The 24,566-nt window shown below is 50.2% G+C and overlaps 1 protein-coding gene across 1 annotated transcript in view; it reads left to right on the plus strand.

The window, feature by feature from the left end:
- GALNT16 (polypeptide N-acetylgalactosaminyltransferase 16) overlaps positions 1-24,566 on the plus strand; it is a 75,919-nt gene that overhangs the window by 41,859 nt on the left and 9,494 nt on the right. Inside the window, exons 3-12 of the mRNA XM_019733558.3 lie at positions 5,296-5,453; positions 9,498-9,596; positions 10,539-10,606; positions 11,136-11,201; positions 13,527-13,648; positions 15,957-16,044; positions 17,613-17,697; positions 17,991-18,094; positions 22,356-22,482; positions 23,416-23,508. Coding sequence (XP_019589117.1) covers positions 5,296-5,453; positions 9,498-9,596; positions 10,539-10,606; positions 11,136-11,201; positions 13,527-13,648; positions 15,957-16,044; positions 17,613-17,697; positions 17,991-18,094; positions 22,356-22,482; positions 23,416-23,508 — 1,010 coding nt within the window. The remainder of the gene's footprint in view (positions 1-5,295; positions 5,454-9,497; positions 9,597-10,538; positions 10,607-11,135; positions 11,202-13,526; positions 13,649-15,956; positions 16,045-17,612; positions 17,698-17,990; positions 18,095-22,355; positions 22,483-23,415; positions 23,509-24,566) is intronic.

The raw sequence follows: 24,566 nt of genomic DNA on the forward strand, positions 1-24,566 counted from the left end.
CATCTCTGAACTTTTGGTCATTAGAGAAAAATACTCAATTCAAACTAGTTTAAGAAAAAAAGATAGATAGATAGATAGATAGATAGATAGATAGATAGATAGACAGAGCAAGTATGACTGGCTCCAGGGACCCTAAACGTATCATTAGAGCCCTTTCTTTCCATCTCTTACCTCTGATTGTTTCTTCTTGGTTTCATTCTCCAGATAAGATTTTTCTTCTTTTTTTTTTTTTGAGATATAGTTGACACATAACATTATATTAGTTTCAGGTACACAATATAATGATTTGATATTTATATATGCAAAATGATCACCACAGTAAGTCTAATTAACATCCATCATCACACATAGTTAAAAAAATATTTTTTCTTGTGATGAGAACTGTTAAGATCTACTCTCAGCAGCTTTCAAATCTACAATACAGTATTATTAACTATAGTCGCCATGCTGTGCATTACACAGACAAGACTTTTCCATGTGATGGGAAAGAATATTCTCACCTCCCAAGTTCAGCAGCACTGATGAAAAGAGCTGACCTTATAGGAAAGTCTCAGGGAAGATACTGATTGGCTCAGATTGAGTCAAATGACTTTCCTGAACCAGTCCCTGTGTCTGGGGTGCAGTGATAAGATCAGCCTGGCCTACCCCTGTGGTGGTGATTGAGGTGTTGGTGGGACAGGAGACAGTGATTGGCAGCTCTGCACGTGAGTGTGCAAGATGATCCCTAAGGCAGGCAAAAACTACCCTGCCACCTCCTTGATCCACCTCAGTTCCAAGTGTTGTGTTAGCCAAGAGTGTGTGTGAGGAACAGGGGAAACGATGCTTGAGGTCATAAGGGCTCCGCACTCATCTGTTCATTAACTATTGTTTTTGAGTCCTGTGACCACCCAGGGGCTGTTCTTGGCTTTGGGATCCAGCATTAAACAAAACTGACAGTCTGTGCCCTGGTGAAGCTTATACTTTTGTGGGGAGAAACAGTCAAAAAGATAAAGAAGCAAAATACACATAGAACCTCGGTGCAAAGTGTTATAAAGAAAAATAAAGCAGGGCAGGAGAATAGGGAATGAGAGGGTGGGCGTGGGGTCACAGCTTTACAGATGGTGGTGGGGATGGCTTACAGAGGAGGCAAGGTTTGAGCAGAGCCCTGCAGGGGGTGAAGGAGGGAGCCATGCAGACATCTGTGAGAAGAGCCTTCCCACAAAAAGACAGAAGGGACAACAGGGCTAAGGGAAAGGGTGCCGGCCGGCTCAAGGAATGTAAGGAAGAGATTGTGGTCGGAAGAAAGCCAGGGAGGGGGCAACCGTGGAAGCAAGCTGAGTCCAGCCAGGTGACAGGGTACCCACTCACAGAGTCTCCTGGACCACTGAGCTCCTGCATTTATACCCTGAGGGAGAGCAAAAGCCACCAAAAGTCATGTGATGTGGCAGAGGACCCCATTTGTTTGCTGTTTTCTCCTCAATTGATTTTAAGTAAGTTGAGAGCAGAGACAATATTTAGGTATTCATTCATTCACTCATTCATTCACTCACTCATTCATTGCTTTGTTCAGCAAACACCTGCTGAATCCCTACTATGTGCCAGGTGCTGGGAGCTCCAAGATGAGGAGCCTACCATCTAGTGGAAAAGAAAGAGAAGTAAAGCACAGATGTTAGTGCCATGTGAGATAAGAACTCCACAATCATCCCCAAGTGCCCTCACCCCTCCAGAAAGGGCAGCAGTGTGAGTCCCATCAGTGGCTCCACGTGGCTCCAAGCCCAGGAGCTCAGGGCTCTCAGACTGATCCAGATATAGCTCCTCATTTTCCCGCAGCCTAGAGCCAAAGGATGCATGTACCCCTCACGTGCCGGTATGCTAAGTAAGCAGCACGATGGGAAAAGAGGAGACCAGCAACACACTTCCCCTTTGGGACAGGGGAGAAGGGGAACAGCCTTCACTGGTCCCCAGCCTGTGGTCTTGAGCTGACTCTGGACTCCTCCCAGTCTGGGGTGGGGCAGCTTGGGTGGGGTATGCTTCCATGGCCAGCTCTCCAGCTCCCTGTGCTCTAAGGTTGGGACTAGGAGATTTGTTTATGATCCTCTGTGGCCATGCCTTGTGTAGGATGGGGGAGGAAAGGGGCCAGATTCCTAGATTCCTCTTCTGGAGGCCGTACTGCTTTTTGTTTATTTCTGTCTTCACAGCCTCTTGCACAGGGTCTGCACATATTAGACTTTCAGTACCTATTTGTTAATTCAATACTAGTGGGATGCCCATGGGATCCCCCTGTGGGTTCCCAGGGCAGGGGTCTGAATCAGGCTGTGGAGTATGAGGGACAGCATCCGGGATGGCCTTTGGATTTGTGGGTCAGAGGACCCAGAGGATGGTAATGCCCATTTCAGCAATAGGCAGCGTAGGAGAAGCAGCTGCTTTGGGCATCCATGAGGAATTCATTTTTAGGTGTTGAGCTAGAGGTACCCATGGGACATTCAAAGGCCTCGAAGTCTGCAGATGAAAGAACAGGGCCAAAGGAAAAGGAGAGGTGGAGCGCTGGAGGGAAATGAGCTGTGGTGTAGGCATAGATATCCGAGGAAGAAGAGCTCTGGGCCATGACTGAGGTGAGGCCAGGAAGGTATTGGATGGAGAAGTGACAGCCCTGCAGAGGTCACATCCCACCCTTCCTCAGTATCCCTCCAGTTGGCTGACTCAGGGCCAACCAATGTTTCAGCTCCAAACCCCAGGGACTGCTGGGTCAACTAAAAGCAGAGCTAAGACCCCTGGGAGGGGGCGGGCCTGGTGTTTCCATGGCACGCTTCTCCACAAGCTTCTCACGGGTGAAGAGTCTAACCTTGGAGGAGGGTTGGACCATCAGGGGTTCTGGGTCTATGGGAGGGAGCAGCAAATGTTTCCTGATAGAATCTTTGAGGATGTCTAGCTCAGATTTGAGGCCCTGAGGGGAACTAGAGAGCCTTGGCCTGAGCAGATGCTCTTCCAAAACATTCTCTGTGGCCCTGAGGAAGCTTTGAATGAGGTGCAGGCAGGCAACAGACTGGAGATAGGGGAACGGCTTCAGAAGCATTCTTTCCACTTCCTGACACATGGGAGGTGTTCCGTGGAGTTTTGTTGAATGAATGGGTGGATAATTGAATGAGTCATTGAATTCAAGCATTCATAAATGAATGAATGCTTGGGTGATCCTTGTAACTCCCAGGATGCCCCAGTGCTTGGTAAATGAGCGGCTCTCCATTCATGTTTATCGGGTGATGAGCGAGTGTGGGATGAGGGCTCAGAGGTTTCCTGAGTGACTGTAAGTCCTAAACCAGGGGTGTCCAAACTTTTTTCAATGGTTTTCACCAAGGGCCATATGCGGTAAAATACACAAACAGCCGGGCCACTCACTCGAGGTGAAATACGTATTGCCTCACCTGGTTTATTTAAGTAAACTAAAGATATTTTTGGAATTTGCTGCGGGCCAATAAAAAATGGATCATGGGCCGCAGTTGGCCCGTGGGCCGCAGTTTGGACACCCCTGGCCTAACACAAATAAACAGTATTTCCCACAGTGGACTTGAAGGATAATTAAGTGGCATACTCTCCCTTCAGGAGCTTCTGCAGTTTTTCTTCTATTTTAGCTCCTCAACCATCAACTGGAAGCTGCTTTCTATCTCGCTGACCCTGGCCTGGGAGGAAGAGGGGGCAGAGTTAGCACCCATTTTTTTCCTGGGTGTGACGGGGACAAAATATCTCTCTCATTCTCACTGTCAGAGTTGGACAGCTTGGGTCCTTCTAGCAATCCAGAGTTCAAGTCAGGATATTCTCCCTCCGCTCTCCTCCTTATTTCCCTCCTTCTGTCTTTCCTGAAGTTGATTTCAAGACCACAGGGGCTCTGCCACATCTGCTGTCTCTGGCATGGCGCCAACTCAGAATATCACAGTGCAGCAGCTGTAGCTATTGTCACCACCCTGAGCATAGATGCCCTGAGCACAGGGCTGGGCCCAGTGGACTCAAGGAAACTCCCTCACTGGCTCTGCCGTCAGCGAGATCAGGGACTGACTCCTAAGACAGGATGCTACTGGAGGTAGGAACATGGCGGAGTGTCACCCCTTAAGGAGCTCAGTGCTCCCTGGAGCCTTCCGCATTCCTGTCTGGTGAGCTTGGGAGCTGAGCGATCAGGGGAACATGGAGGCCCTAGGCTGGTAGATGTTCCCCAGCGTCACCCAACGCTTTGGTCTCCTCTCCCGTAGGCCCAGCTGCCTTACTAGGACCATCCCTCTAGGGACCAGGCCTGCGACGGAGTCCTCACGCAGGGGTTCTATGTATGAACTATTCTGACCCAGCGTCCTGCTGCCTCTGCAGGGCCAGGCTGCTGGTTGGATGGAAGGGTTGGAGTCAGGTGACCCTCACAGTTGATGACATTTCAGGGCACTTTGGGGAACATCTGGCCAACAGTTTGGTTCAAATAATGAGATGTCAGCATACATCCATTCATCTCAGATGTGTCCTTCCCCAGGGTCTTTCATGGGGGACTTTGGGAGACAGAGCAGAATGTGACTAAGGAGGGAAGTTGGGCCATGGCAGCTGTCATCCATCACTCTCTGACATTTAGCACCAGTGAATCCAGTAGGTCTGACATGGGGCTATTTCAGTAGCAAGCTCAAGTCTCTGAGAAGATACATCATTGTCTGTGCACTTGACTTCTAGAAGCTCTGGAATTAGCCTGTGAGGGCCTGCTCGTCCTCACAGGTAGTTCTCTGCGCAGCAGCTTGTCCAGGCCCTGGGTGTTTTATTGCTCATGTGTAGCCTAGTGTCAGGCCCAAGTTTGACCCTAGGAGACTGTCATTCTGCTGGTCGCTTGGCAACCTCCAGCCCACTTGGCAGTCACCTTAGGACACCTGGTTTTGGGGGGCTCGTGCGCTGCAGAGTCACCCTTCACATGATCACAGAGCAGTGCTCACGAGTTTAGCCTTCACAGTTAAAATGACCAGTCTGAATCCAGACCCTGTGACTTACTAGCTCTGATCTTGGGCTTTTTAAAAAATATTCTTTATTTTTTTAAGAGCAGTTTTCGGTTTACAGAATTGAGCAGAAAGTACACAGAGTTCCCAAATACTCCCTGTCCCCCACACGTGGGTACTGTTTTTAAGCCTCGAGCCTCAGTTTCTTCATCTGTACAGTGGGGGAGATGATGATCTGCCCAGAGTTGGGTCACGTACAAATGAGGCCTTGCAGTTGGCTCCCGCTCCTGCTGGTAGTAAGTGCTTCCCACACAGCAGCATCTTATCCTCCTGCCTGTGGCCCCTCTGATGCTGACTTTTGTCTCAGGTGACAGGAACGCCCTCGAGAGGCTTCGATGAGAAGGCATACCTGGCGGCCAAGCAGCTGAAGGCGGGAGAGGACCCCTACAGGCAGCACGCCTTCAACCAGCTGGAGAGCGACAAACTGAGCTCCGACAGGCCCATCCGGGACACTCGCCATTACAGGTGTGGAAAGAAAGGTGGAGGGGAGGCCAACCTCAGTTCGCTTGTTTTCTTTCAGGATTTAAGGAATGAGGACTATTTTCTCGGACTCAGTCTAATCACTGAGACTCAAACCCTCCCCTTCAGTTTTCCTGACTCCACTGTATCTCATTGACCTCCTGGGCTTCTGGGAAGGCCAAGGACACCTCCCCAGCCTGGGCCAGGGAAGCCCTCACCCCCTCAGTCTGTTCTAGTGAGAGTGACCTGCCAGAGAGTGGGCGAGCCAGGTGTTCCTGGTGCCCTGCTGGCGGTGCCTGAGGGGAAGAGGGACCTCCAGCCCTGCCCACATTGTGCAAACAGTAGAGTGCTGTGCACCCCTTTCCTCCCTCGCTTCCTGCCCTGATACCCCCTACCCCTCGCTTCCTCAAAACTCCCAGAAATACTTCCCAGTCTTGCTCTTAGTTTTCCCAGGGTGGGGGGTGGAGACAGCTGTTGACCAGGCTGTTGACCAGGATCAAGGATGCTCATCCCATGCTCGTCCCAGCTCTGACTCCGCTCGGTGTGAGTGGCTGACTTTGGGGGTCGTCAGCCCCCTCCTTAGATCAGGCCCTTGTGTACTGTCTCCATCATACAGGCGGCCACCTGCAGTCTTCCCTCTTCCTGCCCTCACCTTTGACAACAGTCTGAGCTCCTTGGCCTGAAGTGCGAGCCACCCCCCCACCCCTTGTTCCCTCAGAGCCTCTGCTCCTTTTCACCTAGCATTTAATATTCCCCAATCCTAGCATTTAATACTCCCCAATCCTATGCTCTTCCTGTTTCCCTCCTCATCTTTACACATGCTGTTTGCTCTTCCTGAACTAATACCCCAATACAAACACCTTCACAACTGCCCTCAGTGTCCTTTCCTCCAGGGAAGCTTCCTTACCAACCCAGGCTGGTTTGGAGATCTCTGTGTAGACAGCTAACATGGCAGCAAGGGGTTTTTGGAACTGACCCACCCCTGTTCCTACAGCTTTGAATGGCCAACATGGGCTGTGTTGGATCCAGCTGTGTACCCAGTACCACACTGGTGCTGGTGTGAGGGTGGGTGAGAATGACTAGGGTCAAGATTGCTTTTGCTTCTGAAACAGCTACTCCCCAGACAACGATGTATTTGAGATAAGGGTGAGAAGTAGGCCTTCTTCTTCCACCTTCTTGTCACTTGTGGAGGTGTGCCTGAAGTCCATTGTGCAAGGTGAGATGGACATGCGGTTGAGGGAGCCCCAGACTGTCCTTCCCCGTCGTTAACCCCAGCACCCCTGGCCTCCAGAAACCACGCATGCTACCAAATAAGGCAATAATCCTGCTCCTCGAAAGGCCCCCACCCAGGTCTAATAGCCAGTCAGACCCCAGAAATTCTTTCTCAGTCAGTCCTGGGGCAGTCTCCCCTCATGTCTGCCTGCACTGTGGGGCCAGCAAGGTTATATCCTTGCAGCTCCACTTGGAGACCTTTCATGGGCAACCCTTACTATGGCCAAGCTAGACCCCAGGCCCTAGAGGGTCCGCTGACCCAAATCTGTGAACTGAGAGGCTGACCTGGATCACCCACCCATCCCCACTCTGAACCTTCTCCGGTGTTCACTGAGAAACTTAAAGGAGTATTCCTCTTGGGGGTATATACAAAGTAGGACAAGTAAGTTCATGAACTCATCCCAGAAGAAGTGCTACATACCTCATTGCTGAATATCACTACGGTCACCTTCGAAGTACTCCCCTTGGGAAACTATGCACCAACTCCAATGCCTAGTCCACCCTTCAAAGCAATTTTGGAACTCTTTTTCTGGAATGGCCATCAGAGCTGTCATCGTATTACCCTTGATGTCCTGAATGTCATCAAAATGTCTTCCTTTCAATAATGCCTTTATCTTTGGGTAAAGGAAGAAGTCATTGGGGGCCAGATCAGGTGAGTAGGGAGGATGTTCCAATACAGTTGTTTGTTTATTGGCTAAAAACTCCCTGTGAACTGGTGCACTGTTGTGATGCAAGAGCCATGAATTGTTGGAGAAAAGTTCAGGTCATCTAACTTTTTCACACAGCCTTTTCAGCACTTCCAAATAGTAAACTTGGTTAACTGTTTGTCCAGTTGGTACAAATTCATAATGAAGAACCCCTCTGATATCAAAAAGTTTAGCAACATTGTTGCAACAAGTTCCAGAGCTTACTTGTCAGACCTCGTACTTTTTAAAATGAGACTCTTTAAATCCAAGGCAGGGGTGTATTGATGAGGTAGGCCTCCCCTCCTGCCCCAGTGCTGCTGCCTGGCCTTCTGAGAAGCCCACGGTAGATCAGGGGTGTGTGTGTGTGTGCATGTGTGAATGTCCATTTGTGTACACGTGTGCACACGTGTGTAGGGGGAGCAAAGGAGGGGCAGGCTTATGGTGGGTGGGATCTCCCATGGTGGGGCCAGGTATGTTGGGGTGAGCCAAACTCTTGCCCTTAGCCTTCTAGGCTACAATTTCCACTGGACTCTAGGCTAGTTCCTGGTCCGACCCTCAATCTAGGGAGCCCTCCTCAAGGGGGCGCTTCATAGTCCTAAACTCAGAACAGGCATGGGACAAACCTCTTCAGAGGCTCTTGGTCCCTGGGAGCCATTGGATAAATCCCCATCATCATAGATACAAACCCCAGAGAAATGCAGGATGGAGAGGGTTGGAGGGTGTAGATGGGAGGAGGTCAAGTCCACTCTCCAGATAGGGTCTGGGTAGGTTGGCCACCTCAGATGGAGGATGGGCATCGAAATCCAGATTCCCTTCTTTCTGGCACGAGATAGATGGAGACAGAGAGTTAGGACCCTAGAAGTCTGTACTGGGGGAGGGGAGCGAGAGCTGGGCACCCAAGAAGTGGCTGCTTTTCCCAGCACTCCCCACTTCAGCAGGCCAACCCCATCACCCCCCACCCCCCATTCTGGATGCCTGTGAAAGGATGGGCACTTGGGAAGCCTGGCTTTTCAGGGGGCAGAGGTGGACGTCCCTGCCCCTCCTACTTCCTCACACCCCCTCTCAAGGAGAATTATTTTGGAGCCTCTCAGGGTTTCTCCCATGGGGGGGGGGGTCTGAAGCTGGTGGGCCTCCTGCCTGTCTGACCTAGTCTACTCTGCAGGGCAGGCAGTGGGCCTGGGAATTCAGCTGTAAGCTGCTGTCAGTGGAATGAATGCCATAATGAAAAAATAGTCACTGCTGGAATAATCAGAGAGCAATTGTAATAAAGAAGATTGCCATGAAAACCAGCGTGGCGGCTGCCTTCCTGCCGGCCCCAGGAGTGTGAATAACCGCCTTCGCAGAAAGACAGGGATGAAGGCTGGCAGGAATGGCTTGTTTTCATTCCCTTTCCTGAGGAGGGGGAGCCAGTGGGCCCAAAATGTGGTGTCTGGAGATGGCAAGCACAGAGCTGCTGGGGAGGGAGGGGGCTGGTGGGAACTGCCTTTGGTGTCTTCTCAGAGGCTTCGGTTTCTTCCAGGAGTCCCAGAGAGGCTGCTCCCCTGCCCGGTGTCACCAGCCAGCTGTTAGTGTTGGGCAGTGAGAGGGAGGAATTCATAGGACAGCAGGAGGGGGGTGGGGGCGATTCCTCTCCAGATTCTACCAAGTGTCATGAGCCTGGAGAAGAGAAAGAAGGAGATACAGGGTGTCAGAGACAAAAGAGAAGCTGTTTTCCCTCCCCCCCCTCCTCAGTTTGTCTCTTGGCTGCTCCATCAGGCAGGGAGTTGTCTGTTGGTCCAGGACAGGGTCCTGGAGCCTGGTGCGGCACCTACACACAGCCGGAGCCCTCCTACACACTGCAGGGAGCGTGGGGCTCCCAGGGCTCTAGGTCTTTGGTGAAGAGCCTCCCAGCCGGGGAAGGTCCCCAGCCTGTGGTGTCTCCAGGTTGGGCGGCCCGAGTGGGGTGGAGCGAAGGCATGGCGGGCCCACTCCTGGCTTCAGGCTTGCCTTCTCTGTCCCACAGAGGTATTCCAGGGGGCAGCAGGCTGGACAAAGAGAAGCCTCCATTCTGCCCTGAGGACGCTGCCCTCTGACCTCTCTGCTCCCTTCTCAGTTGCCCGTCCATGTCCTACTCTGTGGACCTGCCGGCCACCAGCGTCATCATCACTTTCCACAATGAAGCCCGCTCTACCCTCCTGCGCACGGTGAAGAGGTAAGCCCCGCCTCGGGACCCTCATCTAAACGGGGCTGCTCCTCATGGCCTTGGGGTGATCTGCTGAGCCCCTGGCAGGGAAGGACATTGAGGTCAGGTGCTGTGGCCACATGGGGTGAAGACCAGTGGGCACTGGGAGGGAGAGTTCTGCCTACTGAGAAGTTGAGGCTGGTGAATCAGGGTCAGGGAGACCCCAGAAGTCCAATTGTTAGTGAGATGCACAGTCCAAGTCCCCAGGAGGAGGTTAGAAGTGCAAAGATTGGGAACCGAGAGAGGAAGAGACGGCATGGATGGAGCCTCAGGCAGATGGAGTCCAGCCCAGTAGGTGCCTGTCAGTGATTCAGAGAGAGGTGCCCCTTCTGTCCGCCTATGCTTGGCCCTGTGGTCAAGTTTAACTCCTACTCACCCCATTTCTTTAATGAACTTAGATAATAAGGAAAGGATTGCCCAGTGGTATTCCAGGCATTAAAGAAGCTTGGGTTTCCTTTCCTAAGGAGTGACGAAGAGGAGGGACAGTGGGAAGGAAAAAGTCGACGGGCTTCCTAAAAAGGCCCCTCCTGAGCCATCAGGCCAGAAGGAGCCTCATTGGCTCTCCTGGCGGGCAGCTTCAAATCCAGCTGGGGGTGGCTCCCAGGCAGGTAGCCAGAGCAGCCATAGGTCCTGCCTGGACAACTAGACTAGGGCAGACCCCCACACACACACCTGGGGTGGGTCTCAAGTGCCTGAGTGTCTAGGCAGCAAGGGCAGCCCAGTCCTTGGAAGAGCCCGAGGCACACACAGCTCCTCAGCCCTGATCAGGGCCTGGAAGGTTTGTAAGCAGCTGGTGGTGGCCAGTGTGCTGGCCCCCAAGCTGTGTGGTGGTGGGGGGATCCCCACGGCAGGGAGAGATAAATGAAAGTTGGCCCCTAACTCTGGGCTGCTCTGTCCCCATCACTGCTCCAGTGTCCTGAACCGAACTCCTGCCCACCTCATCCAGGAGATCATTTTAGTGGATGACTTCAGTTCAGATCGTAAGTATCCACCTTCTTTTTTTGCAAACCCCCATTTCCCCAGTGTGCTGAGCAAGCATTGTCCTGGCCATCACAGGCTGGCCTCTGGCCCCCACTGGGCTCTTCAGGCTTTTCTAGGTGCCCTCCGTGGCACTGTTCCCTGGTGCCAAAGGAGGGGAAACAGTGGTGTTGCTTTGATGGGACACCAGTGAGATGACATTTTTAAAACATTTGAAACCTCATTATTACAACCTTCCTTATTATAACTGCGATGGGCAGAAGATCATCCCTTCAATCTAGTCCCACGGGTGTTGGACGGTGATGGTGCTTGCTGGTGATCTCTGGTGCCCCGGAGAGTAATGCCAAAAGTACAGGCAAGCTTTAGTTTGGTCTGGGAGTGGGGGACAGGCAATCCTTTGGCCGCTGGAGATGATCGTGCTCCCCCATGCACCCCCAGCCTTTTCCTTGGGCCTGGTTGGCACAGCTCCTGGGCAGTGCCAATGTGGTCTCATGCTCATATCTGAGTGAGCTTCCTTCTTTCCACCCTTAGCTGAAGACTGTCTGCTCCTGACCAGGATCCCCAAGGTCAAGTGCCTGCGCAATGACCGGCGGGAAGGTATGTTCTTGGACCTTGAGTGCCACCATAGACCCACTCTGATCTAGACCTCTGCACCTCTGCATTCCCTTGCGCCCCGTGTCGTACCAAGCCAGCATGGTCCCGTTGCATTCCTGGTGCCAGGACCAAGGTCTGTGGAAAGACCCTCCTGCCATCCCAGGTTGGCCCCTATCGCAGCATGCCTGCAGGCAAGTTGGTTGTTTCTTCTCAGAAATGGGGGTAATCATAGTACCCTTTCTGCCTTGCACAGTTATTGTAAGGATAAAATGAGATGGGCTACGTGGAAATACTTTGGGAAAATCAAAGGTTAGTATAAAGCAGATGACACCTCACTTCCAACTCAGAGGTGTTTTGGGCATAAGCTATGGCATAGGATGGTGCTCGGCACTCCAGGGGCCAGAAAAGAAGCACAAAGCATAGCCCCGCCCTCGGAGAGTTAGTGATGTAGGCAAGGAGTCAGATCGACCGAAGCCACAGGCTGGTTGTAATTATATGGGAGAATGGAGATCAGAGCAGGGGGTGCAGAAGAAGAGGGGGTGATCAGGGAGACATCAGGACGTGGGCCTTGACTGGGTGGGGGGTTGTAGACACCGGGGAGCACAGAAGGGCATTCCAGGCTCACAGACGCTGCAAGCAGAGGCTCGGGTCGGGCGTGGGTACCCGTAGAATAGCAACAGCCCTCCTGAGTGCTCATCCTTGGCAGCCATGGACTTTGTTTGCATTCTCACACTCAGTCCTCAGAACAGCCCATGGTCCCCGTTTTGCAGACAAGGAAACTGGGGTTTAAGGAGGTTCAGTGATTTCCCCGGAGGGATGCATAGAGAAGAGTTAGGATTCCAACTCCAGGGAGAGGGGCTCACCCTAGAGCCCAGTCTCTTCACCTCCCTCTACTCACTCTCCCTTCCCAGGAGAGCCCAGGCCTGGTCCGCAGGAGCAACAGGTGGTAGATGACAGAGTAGATGACAGAGGACCTTGGAAGCCAGAGACCGGCATTTCGACTTGATAAGGCAGATGGTAGGGAGCCACTGAAGGTCTGAGAGAGGGAGAGGTGTGATGGGCATACTTAAGAAAGATCAGTCAGGCCCAGGGGACCTTCATACTGGAATGGAAGAAGACAGAGAGAAATCTCTTCCAAGTACAAGTCCTCAAATAACGTGGTTTCATTATAACATTGATGAGATACTGTAGGAACTTAATTCTTGCTTATATCAATTGGCCTGTGGTAAAATTGATTCTGTCATATGTCATTTCACTTAAAGTCACAGAACCTACCTACGATGTTAAGTGGGGTCTTACTCTATTGGATTGCAGGTGCCCATAGGTCTGGGAATATACTGTTCCCTGGGGTTTTGCCTAACATAGATGTAAATTTGTGCAATTAAATTAAGGGGGTTTAAATTAGGTGCTTTATAGCTACCTATGGAGTGAAAAGATGGGACAGATGGACTTTTGCACAGATGGGTGGATAATCAGATGGATAGAGGCAAAATGCCAGGCAGAGGTGTGGCCAGGGAAATCTCTCCAAGAGGTAACTTGTATTCTGAGCTCTTAAAGTGAGGCCCGTCCGACCCCACAGCTTACAGGACACCAGTGGCTGCTCTGGAAGGGGCAGGACCAGCTGCGTCCTTTCTCCTGACCAGGTCATTCCCCAGTCCTGACCAGGGAGCTGGCAAAAGCAAGGCCATTCTTTGATGGTCAGTGAACCGTGGGCAAGACTGTGGGGGGTAAGGGTGGAAGCAAAGCAGAATGCAGCATCCGTAGGCCTCCTGCGCCCCAGGCGCTCTCCCCAACAAGCAGAGATGATTCTCTCTCTGAATCTTCTCGGTAAGGAAACTGAGGCTCAGAGAGGTTAAATACATGCTTAAGGGGAGTGAAGGAGCTGGCAAACTAACTCCAGCGTGTCATAATCCAGAAGATTCTCTCCATGTCACACAAGATGGTGCAGTTGGAGGGCACCACCCTAAGGTTCCCGGAGAATAGGGGGTGGGGGAAGAGTTTGGTTTCTGGTTCTCCTTCGGTACCAAACCACAGTTTATTGCAATTTCTATTCACTCAGTTCTGTCCACCAGTGTGTCCCCAGAGCCCAGAACAGCATCTGATACGTGGAAGGCACTCAGAGAATGACCTTGGGAGTAATGATGGTTGATGGATGGATGAGAGAAAGAAAGAGAGGGAGAGAGGAAATAGACAAATACAAAGTCGAATTTAATCACAATAACTCAGAGGAGACCTAAACCCCGGAAGGGGCGGAGAGCCCTGAGGCTTTGGGGGGAGGGATGGGAAGCTAATTGGCTCAGCACCAATCTCTGTCCACTGCCGTTGCAGGGCTGATCCGGTCCCGAGTTCGAGGTGCAGATGTGGCCTCAGCTGCTGTCCTCACCTTTCTGGACAGCCACTGCGAAGTGAACACCGAGTGGCTGCAGCCTCTGCTGCAGCGGGTGAAGGAAGTGAGTCTGTCTGTCCCTAGGGGAGCTGTGTCCCTAGGGATGGGCCTGTCACATTCTTGGCAGGAGGCCGTAGGAACCATTTTTGACGTTGGCAGGCAGAGAAGAAGCCAAAATGATCTGCTACCACCCAAGTGACTTCACCTCATTGAGCTTTCCCATCTAAAAATGGGGATAATTACGAGTATAATACTCATCCCACCCAGTTGTTTGAGATTTAAATTGGATGAATGCCTGGTGAGCTATAAAGCTCCTACTGTGGATGGATGTTGTTGTTTTCCTCCTGGGAGAGGCAGGCTCCTGTGCTGGAGGGTGGGAAGGGCTTTAGGTCAGGCTAGGAAGCCAGAGAGGGAGGGAGGAGAAGATGGCATTCTCCAGGAGAGAGGAGGGCAGGGGGCCCTACCATGTGCCTGCTGTTCTCTGGAATGGGGAGGATTTGGACAGATGGGAGAAAGAATGAGATGATTACAACTCTACTCTGAAAAAAAAAATTATCCCAATTTAAAAATGAGCAAAGGATTTGAAGGGACATTTCTTCCAGGAAAATACACAAATGGCCAACAAGCACATGAAAAGATATTCAACATTAGTAAGTCATTAAGGAAATGCAAGGGGGACAAAACCACAATGAGATACCACTTGACACCTACTAGGATTGCTATAATTGAAAGGATGGGCAGTAACAAGTGCTGATGAGGATGTGAAAAAATAGGAGCCTTCAGACATTGCTGGTGGGAATGTCCGATGGCGCAGCCCTTTGGAAACTAGTCTGGCAGTCCCTCAAAAGTTAAACACAGAGTTACTATATGACCCAGAAATTCCACTGCTAGATGTATACCCACGAGAAATAAAAACATACTCCACACAAAAATTTGCGCACAAGTGTTCAGAACAGTATTATTCAGAATAGCCAGAACATAGAAATAACCCAGATGTCGATCAACCAATGAATGGGTGAACAACATGTGATATATCCATACACTGGAACATTATTCAGCCACAAAAAGGGATGAAGTTCTGACACATGCTACAACGTGGACAAACCTTGACAACCTCTTGCTAAGTGAAAGAAGCCCGTCGTTAAAGACCACGTCTTATATGATTCCATTTATGTGAAATGTCCAGAATAAACAAATCCATAGAAACAGAAAGTGGATTAGTGGTTATCAGGAGCTGGAGGAAGGGGGTAATGGGGAGCAACTACTAATTAGCACAAGGTTTCTGTTGGGCGATGAAAAGGTTCTGGAATTAGATAGTGGTGATGGCTGCACAACCTTGTGATTATACTAAAAATCAAGGAATTATACACTTTAAAATGGTGAGTTTTATGGTGCAACAATTATAGCTCATAAAATTGTTATAAAATGTGAATTATAGCTCAATACCAAAAAGTCTGTAGGAAGGGTAATGTGAGCCCCCCACAGAGAAACCATGGATGGTGTACCCTGATCCTACCTCCCAGACTTCTGTTGGCCTGAGACTGGGTGTGAACTGACGGGCAGAGCTTGATTCCAAGGTGCAGACAAAAGGATTTTGAGGTTGAGCGCAGAATGTGGGGAAAGGAGAGGCTCTATCCCATGTCCCTCCATGGAGGGAGAGAGAAGAGAAGGCTGGTGGAGGGCAGACAAGTTTCTCATGTGGTATATGACATATACACATGACATCTACCACTACCACTAAAAAAAAAAAAAAAAAAGCTTTAGCAAAATCGGCATTACCCAGCAATGTTTGGGAGGTGGATGTGTGTCGGGGAGGTGATGAAGGGACTACTGAGTCTGACCTTGAAGGAAATGTGGCATGAGAGGAGTAACACCCAGGTTACATGGCGATTGCAGGATGCCTGCCCTCAAGTTGCTGGTGACCCAGTTGGGAAGACTCAACCCAGACATGTACAAAAGTAGACAACACCTAGTAAAACAACAGTTCAAACCAGCCACGGAAAAACTACCTCAGGCAGCATATAATCCACTGTCCCAGGAATTGTCTAGACTGTAAGTGTGAGAGCAGCTTAAAAGAGGAAGAAACCCTCAGCCTGAGGCAATCAGGGAAAGCTTCACTGAGGAGGTGAGATCCCCGCAGGGCTCAACATGATGATGTGAGTGGAAGAGGCTGGGAGAACATTGTGTCCATGGGACCCAAGTGGGAACTTCCAAGAGCTTAGATGTGGGGATAAATCTCCCAGGATCCTGACCTGTCCTGCAGCAAATGCCGAGTGCCCCATGCCTTGGAGAGCCCTTCCTCCCAGAGCAGGCAGCTGAGCCGTTTTTCAAAAGGTCCCTGGCCTCACACCATCTCACATTTCCTCCCCTAGGACCACACCCGTGTGGTAAGCCCCATCATTGATGTCATCAGTTTGGATAATTTTGCCTACCTTGCTGCATCAGCTGACCTTCGTGGAGGTGGGTCTTGCTCCCAAGGGAGGGGCTCTAGACCAGAAGGAGGCAGGTGAGAGCAGGCAACTGCGCTGGTTTGGTGCCCTTCTTCCCAGCTGTGCCAGAGCATCTCACGCCGCACCCACACCCCACCCCACCCCTTACCTCCAGAAAATGATGTGAGTGGAAGAGGCTGGGAGAACATTGTGTCCATGGGACCCAGAAAATGAAAGGGATCACGTGGAGCCCTGGGGCTGCGGACAAAGGGCCAGAGGCAGCAGTTGCAGGCTCCTGGCACCATCAGTAGTGGCACCAAGCTAGTCTTTCCCCCGCCTCAAATACTGATACATCCTTTCCAAATGCTGCCAGCCCAGGGACCATGGCCAAGGCCTGGCAGAAGACTATGATGTGACAGCTATCTTGGGGGTGAGGGACGGGGTGCCCTCAACCTTGTATGAATTCCTAACATGGACCCCCAGGAAATGGTCTGGACCCGTGCTGTCTAATACAGCAGCTATGAGCCATGTTTGGATATTGCACTCTTGACATGTGACTAGTCTGAATTGAGATGTGCTGTAAGTATAAAATACCCATCAGGTTTTAAAGATTTAGTGTGAAAGAATGTAAAATATCTCATTAATAATTTTTTATATTGATTACATGTTGACATGATAATATTTTGTTTAAAATGTATTATTCAAATTAATTTCCTATGTTCTTGTTACTTTTTGATATGGCTACTAGAAAAATTTAAATTACAAATGTGCCTTGCATTTTGGGCTTATATTGTATCTTTTTTGGACAACTCTGGTCTAAACTTTAGAACTGTACTGTCTAATATGTAGACAATAGCCACATTTGGCTATTTAAATGTAAATTAATTGAAGTTAAATAAAATTTAAAATTCAGTTCCTTAGTTGCACTAGCCATACTTAAGTAACCACAAGTGGCTGGTGGCTACCATATTGGACAGAGCAGATATAGACCATGTCCATCATGGCAGAAAGTTCTATTGGACAGGCTGCTCAGGAGAATCTATTGCTGGGAGCTAGTAGGCAGAGGGGATTTTGTATGTGAGGACTAGACTGCCAATAAATGTACATAACTGTTAATTAGATCTTGTGGTTGAGTGGGATTCTTAAGGGAGCTAGGCACTTCTCCTTTGGGAAGTCACCTCAGGGCCTTTGCACTTGCTGTTTCCCCTGCCTGGAATTTCTTTTCCCCAGATATCTGCATGGATCAGTCATTCATTCATTTCTTTACTTAAATGTCACCTCATCAGAGAACCATTTCTGACTGCCCTTACTAGAATGGACACTCCTCCTTTATTTTCTTATTTAGCACTTTTTATCCTCAAGTGACATGTCCATTCATTGATTTATCTTTGTAGTTTCTGTCTTATCTAGTAGAGTGTAACTCCACAAGGGCAGGGACCTGTCTCATTCTGAATGAAGGAATGACTGCGTGAATTGCCCAGGGCCCTTTGTGAGTTGGACTTGGATCAAGGAAGACTCTGAGGGGTAGCAGAGTGAGGCGGCAACAGCACCCAGTGGGCTCTGCCCTGAGCCCCATCCTCACCCTGCTCTGTCCCATAGGATTCGACTGGAGCCTGCATTTCAAGTGGGAGCAGATCCCGCTGGAGCAGAAGATTATCCGGACAGACCCCACCAAGCCCATAAGGTCAGGGCTGCTGTGAGCTCTGGGGAAAGCCCTTCCTTCCCTGGGTCAGGGGCCGGGGAGGCGGCTGGGGAGCAGTTTCAGTGGCTGATGCTCCCGAGGGTACACAATCTAAGTGCTCATATTCTGGGCCCCAGGGACATAGAAGACAGAGGCCAGGATGCTGGCCAGACACCCTACCCCAGTGACTGCAAGTCGGGGGTGCTGGGGCAAATGGCTTGGGATCCTAGGGCCATCTAGAGGGGCTTCCAGCTTCTTAAGCTCACCTGTTGCTTCTGTCCTCTCCTTGCTCCCAGGACACCTGTCATAGCTGGAGGAATCTTTGTGATTGACAAGTCCTGGTTTAACCACTTGGGAAAGTATGATGCCCAGATGGACATCTGGGGGGGAGAGAATTTTGGTAAGTTGGGAAATATAATAGCAACAACAACAATAATGATAATGGGTAACTCTGAACACTTTCTATGCGCAAGACCCTGTTCTAAGGACTTAATCCTCACAGTGCCCCTCTGAGGGAATTAAGTACAGTTATCTAGCTCCATTTTACTGACAAAGAAACTATGGCACAGAGAGATGACGTAATTTGTCCTGTGCCACACAGCTTGTAAACAAAGAGAATTAGCTGGTTGGGGAGCCTGTGGCCACATGGCTAGACATGTATGTGGAAGAAGACAGAAACAGTGACGTGGACCACAGCTTAAACACGTGGTTGCTTCCTTACCAGAAAGGCTGGGAATGCGTGCAGTTGAGGGTACGAGTTAAATGTAAGCAAGGGGGTCTGGGTACAAATCCTGGCCCTACTACCTACAAGGTGTTTGGCCCTGGGCCCAGTTAAAGCCTCCCGAAACCTCAGTTTCCTCAAAAGGCTCTTATGAGTACTAAGTGACATGATGAGCTGAAATACATGGTACAGCGCTGGCGGCCATTATCACTGCTTCTGAAGCCATAGGAACTGTCTAGCCCCAGAAGGAAAGGGAAGAGCCAGTCATTTCCCAGATTTTCTGGTGAGATAAAGGCCAGATACAGATGGAACACCTGACGTGAGTAATGTAAGGGGGTTTATTAAAGGGCTTATTTTTTCCAGGGTGTGGGCAAGATAGAAGGAACCACAAGAAACAGTGTGGTACTGGCTAGGCTGGTGACTGCTGGGAGGTGTCGCCACCCCTAGGTCTGAAAGATGGGGACGGAATGCCCCCTGACAGGAGCTGTGGTCTCGGGGCATGTGCAGCCAGCCCACAGTGCCCTGGCGGAGGGTACTGTGGGATAAACACCCATCCCCACTCTCCCACCTCTGATCTCCTGCTGGTGCCTCTGCTGGCTGAACCTGTCCCCGCAGGAAGGAAGCGCAGTGGTGCAGCCCACACAGGAGTAGGGTGGAGAAGGGATCCCACAGGTCTCCAGGAGCCGGGGCAGGTACTTCAGGGCCTGTAAATACAGAGGCCTGTTCTTGCTCTCACGGGGGACCCAGTCCTTAACGGAGAGAGCCCTTTCCCACTGTTTCCTTTTTCATCCTCATCAGGTTTCTGTCGAAGTAAATAGGGCTGGTGGCATCTCACCCATTTGACAGATGGAAAAACTGAGATGGATGCTGCCATCCTGATTTCAGTCAGGAAACTGCACATCTAGCAGGTGTATGCAGTGCCTTGACCAGAGCCACATAAGTGTTGTGATGTGTAACCTAAGTCAAATTCTGTGTTTCTGAGATGTGAGGAGTAGGTCTTTCTTCTCCTTCCCTGAACAAGACACAGATGAGTAGTAGGGCCGAAAACAGGCCTGATCCCAACTCACAACCAGTCAGAGTGGAAATAGGCATGGGATTTTTCTCCCCTTTGTAAATTACTCTTGGAAACCGTTTCCAGGCAGGCATCTAGATGAGTAAATTTGGGACAGGGGTGCAGTGACCCTTCCATTCTGACCTCTTTTGATGTGTTTTAGGCCTAAGTGACAGCCTTTGTGTCCGCAGCCTCAGCCTGAAGGGAGCTTTAGCAAAGACAGTTTCCTGTAAAGAATTAGAAGACTGGGAAACGAAGGGTCTCTCTTGCATCCAGAGGTCTTTTCTCTTTTTCTTCTCTCTCTCTCTCTTTTTTTTAGGCTTGGGACTGACAGAAAAACAAGTGAATGATCAAATAGCTAACTTCAAACTCTGCCTGAGGCAAGGGCTCAGTAGTTGGGGGGTTTGAAAGGTGAACGGTGGAGTGGTTCCGGAGAGGGTTTTGTTTCTTGAAGAAATTCAAAGACATTTCTAGGCTGGCCATATTTTGAGCCGAGAGACTGCTGACGCTGGTGGGTTTGGGCCTTTGATTTTGTTTCTTTGGTGAAGAAAGGGAGATGCCCACACTGAGACTTATTTCTGTGTCCCTCCGGAAAGCCAAACTCAAGGAGCCCAGAGGGTACCTGGAGTGGGGATGGCGAATGTGAAAACCTTGGGAGTCAGTCACACTAAGGATCCTTTCAAAACATAGTCAGATCATGTTATGCTGCTGCTCAAGACCCTGCCAGGTCTCCTGCATCACTCAGAGCAAAACCCAAAGTCCTCAAGTCATCTGCCCTTCCCCCATAAGACAACCACCAGCTCAGCCCTGCCTCACTCTGCTCAGGCCGCCTGGCCTCCTTGCTGAGCCTTCAACTTGCCAGCCATGCTCTTACCTCTGGGTCTTTGCCCTTGCTAACCCCTCTGCTGCAATGCTCTCCCCCTGAGAGCCACACGACTTGATTCCTCACCTCCTTCAAATTTCCCCTTTCAGTGAGAACTTCCCTGATCAGCCTAGTTGACAGGATAGCCCTCTGCCCAGCTCTACTTGCCCTCTTCTGACCCCTGTCAGCTTCGTTTTTCTCCGTTGTACTTATTACCAGCTGATACACTATGGATCCTACCCATTTTCTTATCTACCTGTATCTTTGTTTCTGATTGTACTGAGTTCTTAACGTCCCACTAGCATGTCCTGGATTCTAGAACACTGTGTGACACACAGTCAAAAGGTGCTCAGGAATATTTTGCTGAATTAACTAAAGAATCTTGTTCTAACAGTGCAGCTTGCGGGACAAAGTGTGAGGCTTAGGTTGCAATTCTTCAACTGAGTATTTGGGTGGCCTTCGCGAGGTTATTTAACATCTTCGGGCTCTACAGTCCTTATGAAAAATGTGGGGATAATAATACCGACTTCACATGGTTGCTCTGAGAATGAAACATCAGATATAAAGAGCATGGCACACAGTTAAGTGCTCAGAAATGGATGATAACTACTGCTATTGTTATTGCCATATTAATACTAACGAGCGTAATAATAGTTGTGGACAGACAACATGTGCTGGATGAGACAAAGTGACAACTAGCATGACGAAGTTAATCTGGCAGAAATGGAAGCAGAATGCAGACCTTCTGTCCCCAGGTCTGTCACTAGTTCTAAATATCCGTTGCTGAGCCAGCTGCAGAGCTCTGACCAGAAGAACTGCTCTGACCTGGCAGTTTACAGTAAGACTTAGAGAAGCCCAGTAACACAGGCAACCGTGCCTGTGGGGCCAGATATGCTGAATGTCCAGTCCCGGACATTCTAGATGGACCACATCTAGAAGTCCCCCAGTGCATATAGGCTGGCCAGAATGAAGGTGTTAGTCCTGCGCCTTCACCCCCCCACTTTGCTGGTCACTGGGAGGCAGCTGCACCAGGTGAGAGCCCCAGGCCTGGCCAGAAACACGAGTGTCCTTACGGTCAACCGGGGAGTGGCAAGAGGGATCAAGAGACCAAGGGAATTCATGACAGAATGGTCTTGCTTATTAAAAATTAAAAACAGATAAAACCAAGAGGTATGGATTTTCTGGGAAAGGAAGGGGGTGTTTTAATGTCACATGGTGTCCAACTGGAGGGTTAATATGAACGAAAGTAGGAAACCAGAGGACAGTTATGTGAGGTTCAGCCAGTTGCCAATGTGGGTCTTGCCAGAAGTGACGATTGCTGAATGGAGAACAGAGTGGGTAACGCGTGATGTCACTTTCTGGAAAGCAGAATGGCCACTTTTTTCATCTCCCAACACTACTGGGGACCACAGTCATCTGCGAAAGCTTGTTCAGCTCCACCACCACCATCAAAAGGAAGCATGTCTCAAGGGACTGATGGCAGCCTGTCATTGCAGACCCCTGGGCCAAGAGGGAGGCCAGGAGGCGGCCAGGAGGATGCCAGCTGGAGCAGCCCGTGGCTTGGTTGGTGGCTGGTTTTCCAACCTCGCGAGTGCCCAGAACTGGCCGATGAGCAAATGTGTTCTTCCTTAGCTCATGTCTGGACAGGCTTTCTGGGCAGAGGCTAGAAATGATGCTGCCATCTGATTCAATTTTCCTTCTACTCATGATTTTGGTGTTCCTTCAAAGTTTTCCCCACTGCTCTCCCAGGGCTCAGATAGGGGGGATGTGTGTGGGGTGTGTGTGTGGAGGGTACGTGTGATGTGTCAGTGGTATGTGGAGTGGGGTGCGTGTGCATAGGCGTGGGGTAAGCAGTCAGGAGCGCAGGCCAGGAGCGGGTGCACCCACATAACAGGCCCAGGAGCTCCCACCCCCGCATGTGCCTCTAATGAGACACCAAAGGGAAGGGAAGCCAGCCGCTTCTCACCTTCCTTCGGTGGGACTTGCCAAGGGGCTCTTTCCCCTGCTGACGCTGCCATCTCCTGCAGAGCTCTCCTTCAGGGTGTGGATGTGCGGTGGGAGCTTGGAGATCGTGCCCTGCAGCCGGGTGGGCCATGTCTTCCGGAAGCGGCACCCCTACAACTTCCCTGAGGGCAACGCGCTCACCTACATCAGGTAGGTCGCAGCACCAAGATTACCAGCCTAGGAGCCAGCACAGCAGGGCTCTAGACTCAGCTCTGTCACTTATTCATGTGACTTTGGGCAGCCACCCGCTGCTCGGGGCCTGTTTTCCCATTTCCCCCATCTCAGTTCTTCCATTCTGGATTCCAGGTACTTTCAGAGGTGAGGTTGGAAGTGTTGCCACCAGGTCTCCCTTGCCTTGACTGTTGTGGTCCTTGAGGGTCTTGGAAAACTGGCCAAATGACCAATTGGGAGCTGCCGTCCACTCACTGGGAACCAAGTACTGGTCACGGATGTCATGTCCTGACCCTGACTTGGTCAGTGTCTGCCCATTCATGTCCCCAGCCACAGGCCTTTCAATACATTTTCATATATAGTGTATGCATATAAAAAGATGCACACACCACGAGTTTGTGTTTGTGTTTTTATATAAATGGGGTCATGCTATGTGTTTTTTCTGCAGCAGGCTTCTCTGCCACTCCACACCAAATCCTAGACACCCTTCCGTGTCAGTACCTATGAACCATGGCGTTGTGTTTCAAGGTTGCCTAGTATTCCATCACACGGAAGTAGTTCATTATCCTCTATTGATAGACATTTAGGTTGTTGCCAATGTTTTATTAAACAAATATTCTTGAACAAATGTCCTTATTGCCCACGTGCAAGTCTATCGGTAGAATAGATTCCTGGAAGTGGAGCGTCAAGGAGTATACATACCTACAAAGTTGACAGATATGGACAGATTGTCCTCCACAAAGATTGTACTCACTTATACCACCCCAGTCAGTCTTGTTCTGCATACACTCCTGAGATTTTCATCGCCCCACATTCTCATCCATAAACAGAGCTGACCTTGATCCTAACCCTACCTCTGTCCCCCCCCACCCCCACCCCGTGACCTTCTTTTGCTCCTTCCTCTCCTTTTAGGAATACCAAGCGGACTGCAGAGGTGTGGATGGACGAATACAAGCAGTATTACTATGAGGCTCGGCCCTCGGCCATCGGGAAGGCCTTTGGCAGGTGGGCCCCTCCAACAACCTGTTTCCTCCCTTCACCCACGCTAGCACAGCCTTAGCAGAATACAAAATGCTTTGTGCACCAGGGAGGCGCTCGCTGTCTCCTTGGTAACTAAGCCCTACCCACTGGGCTCTGTGGAGCCGGCCTGCGTGTGCAGTGAGAAGACAGGGCCCTGGTCCATGAGGGCGTGCAGCCCCGTGGGGAGACATAACCAGAGAGACTCATTTATGAAAAAGTTTCTGTTCTCCAGCTGCCTGCAGGGAAAGGGACATCTGCGGGAGCACTTAGGGATGAGCTGCCTGCAGAAAACACTTGGGGTTTTGCCTCCGCTCCCTGTTGTTCAAATTCTGGCTGTGATCTGTTAGCCTATTTTCCTGTCCCGGACTGTTATGAGTACAGTCTAGTGAGGCATTTTCAAAATGCAGATTGGTAATGAAATCAATTTAGTGGGTTGTGACCAGCTTTTTAAAAAGTGATGAAGAGAGAACTAGAACCGTATAAATTAGTACAGAACAGAATAGAAAATAACAGTTAGTTGCAGTGAAACTCTTATTTCAGTTATACGTATATGTGTGTCTGCCTACATACGCATACGTACGTGGGTAAACTCGATCACAGTGTAAGACGTATTTATTTCTTACTTAAGATTGTGGTCAGAAAAGTTCAAAACATTATGATGATCATCAATGAATCTTCCCTCCTCTATTTACTCATACTAATCCCCTAAAAAAAACAAAACACAAGTTATGTCACTATTTCTTTTAGTGGGGACTTCACATTTACTGAGGACCTACCCTGTGCCAGGCACTTATGTCCCTTAATGTATCTGATTCTCACAAAAACCTTCTGAGGTAGGCGGTCATGTCTTCAGTTTACTGGAGAAGAAACTGAGGCTCAGAGAGGCAGGGAAGGGCCTCTGTCAGTGGCCATTATAGTCAGTGTCGCTGAGGAAGGTGAGGAGCTCAAACTGCGGTATCCACCGATACACCCGATGGTTCTGATTTGCAGTATTCCTGAAAGACCTTTAAGACCTGTTCTTGTTGTTAGACCCCTTTCTGCTA

Source organism: Rhinolophus sinicus, chromosome 3 (assembly GCF_057876585.1).
Source record: "Rhinolophus sinicus isolate RSI-liver-muscle chromosome 3, RSI-T2T, whole genome shotgun sequence".
Lineage (NCBI taxonomy): Eukaryota > Metazoa > Chordata > Mammalia > Chiroptera > Rhinolophidae > Rhinolophus > Rhinolophus sinicus.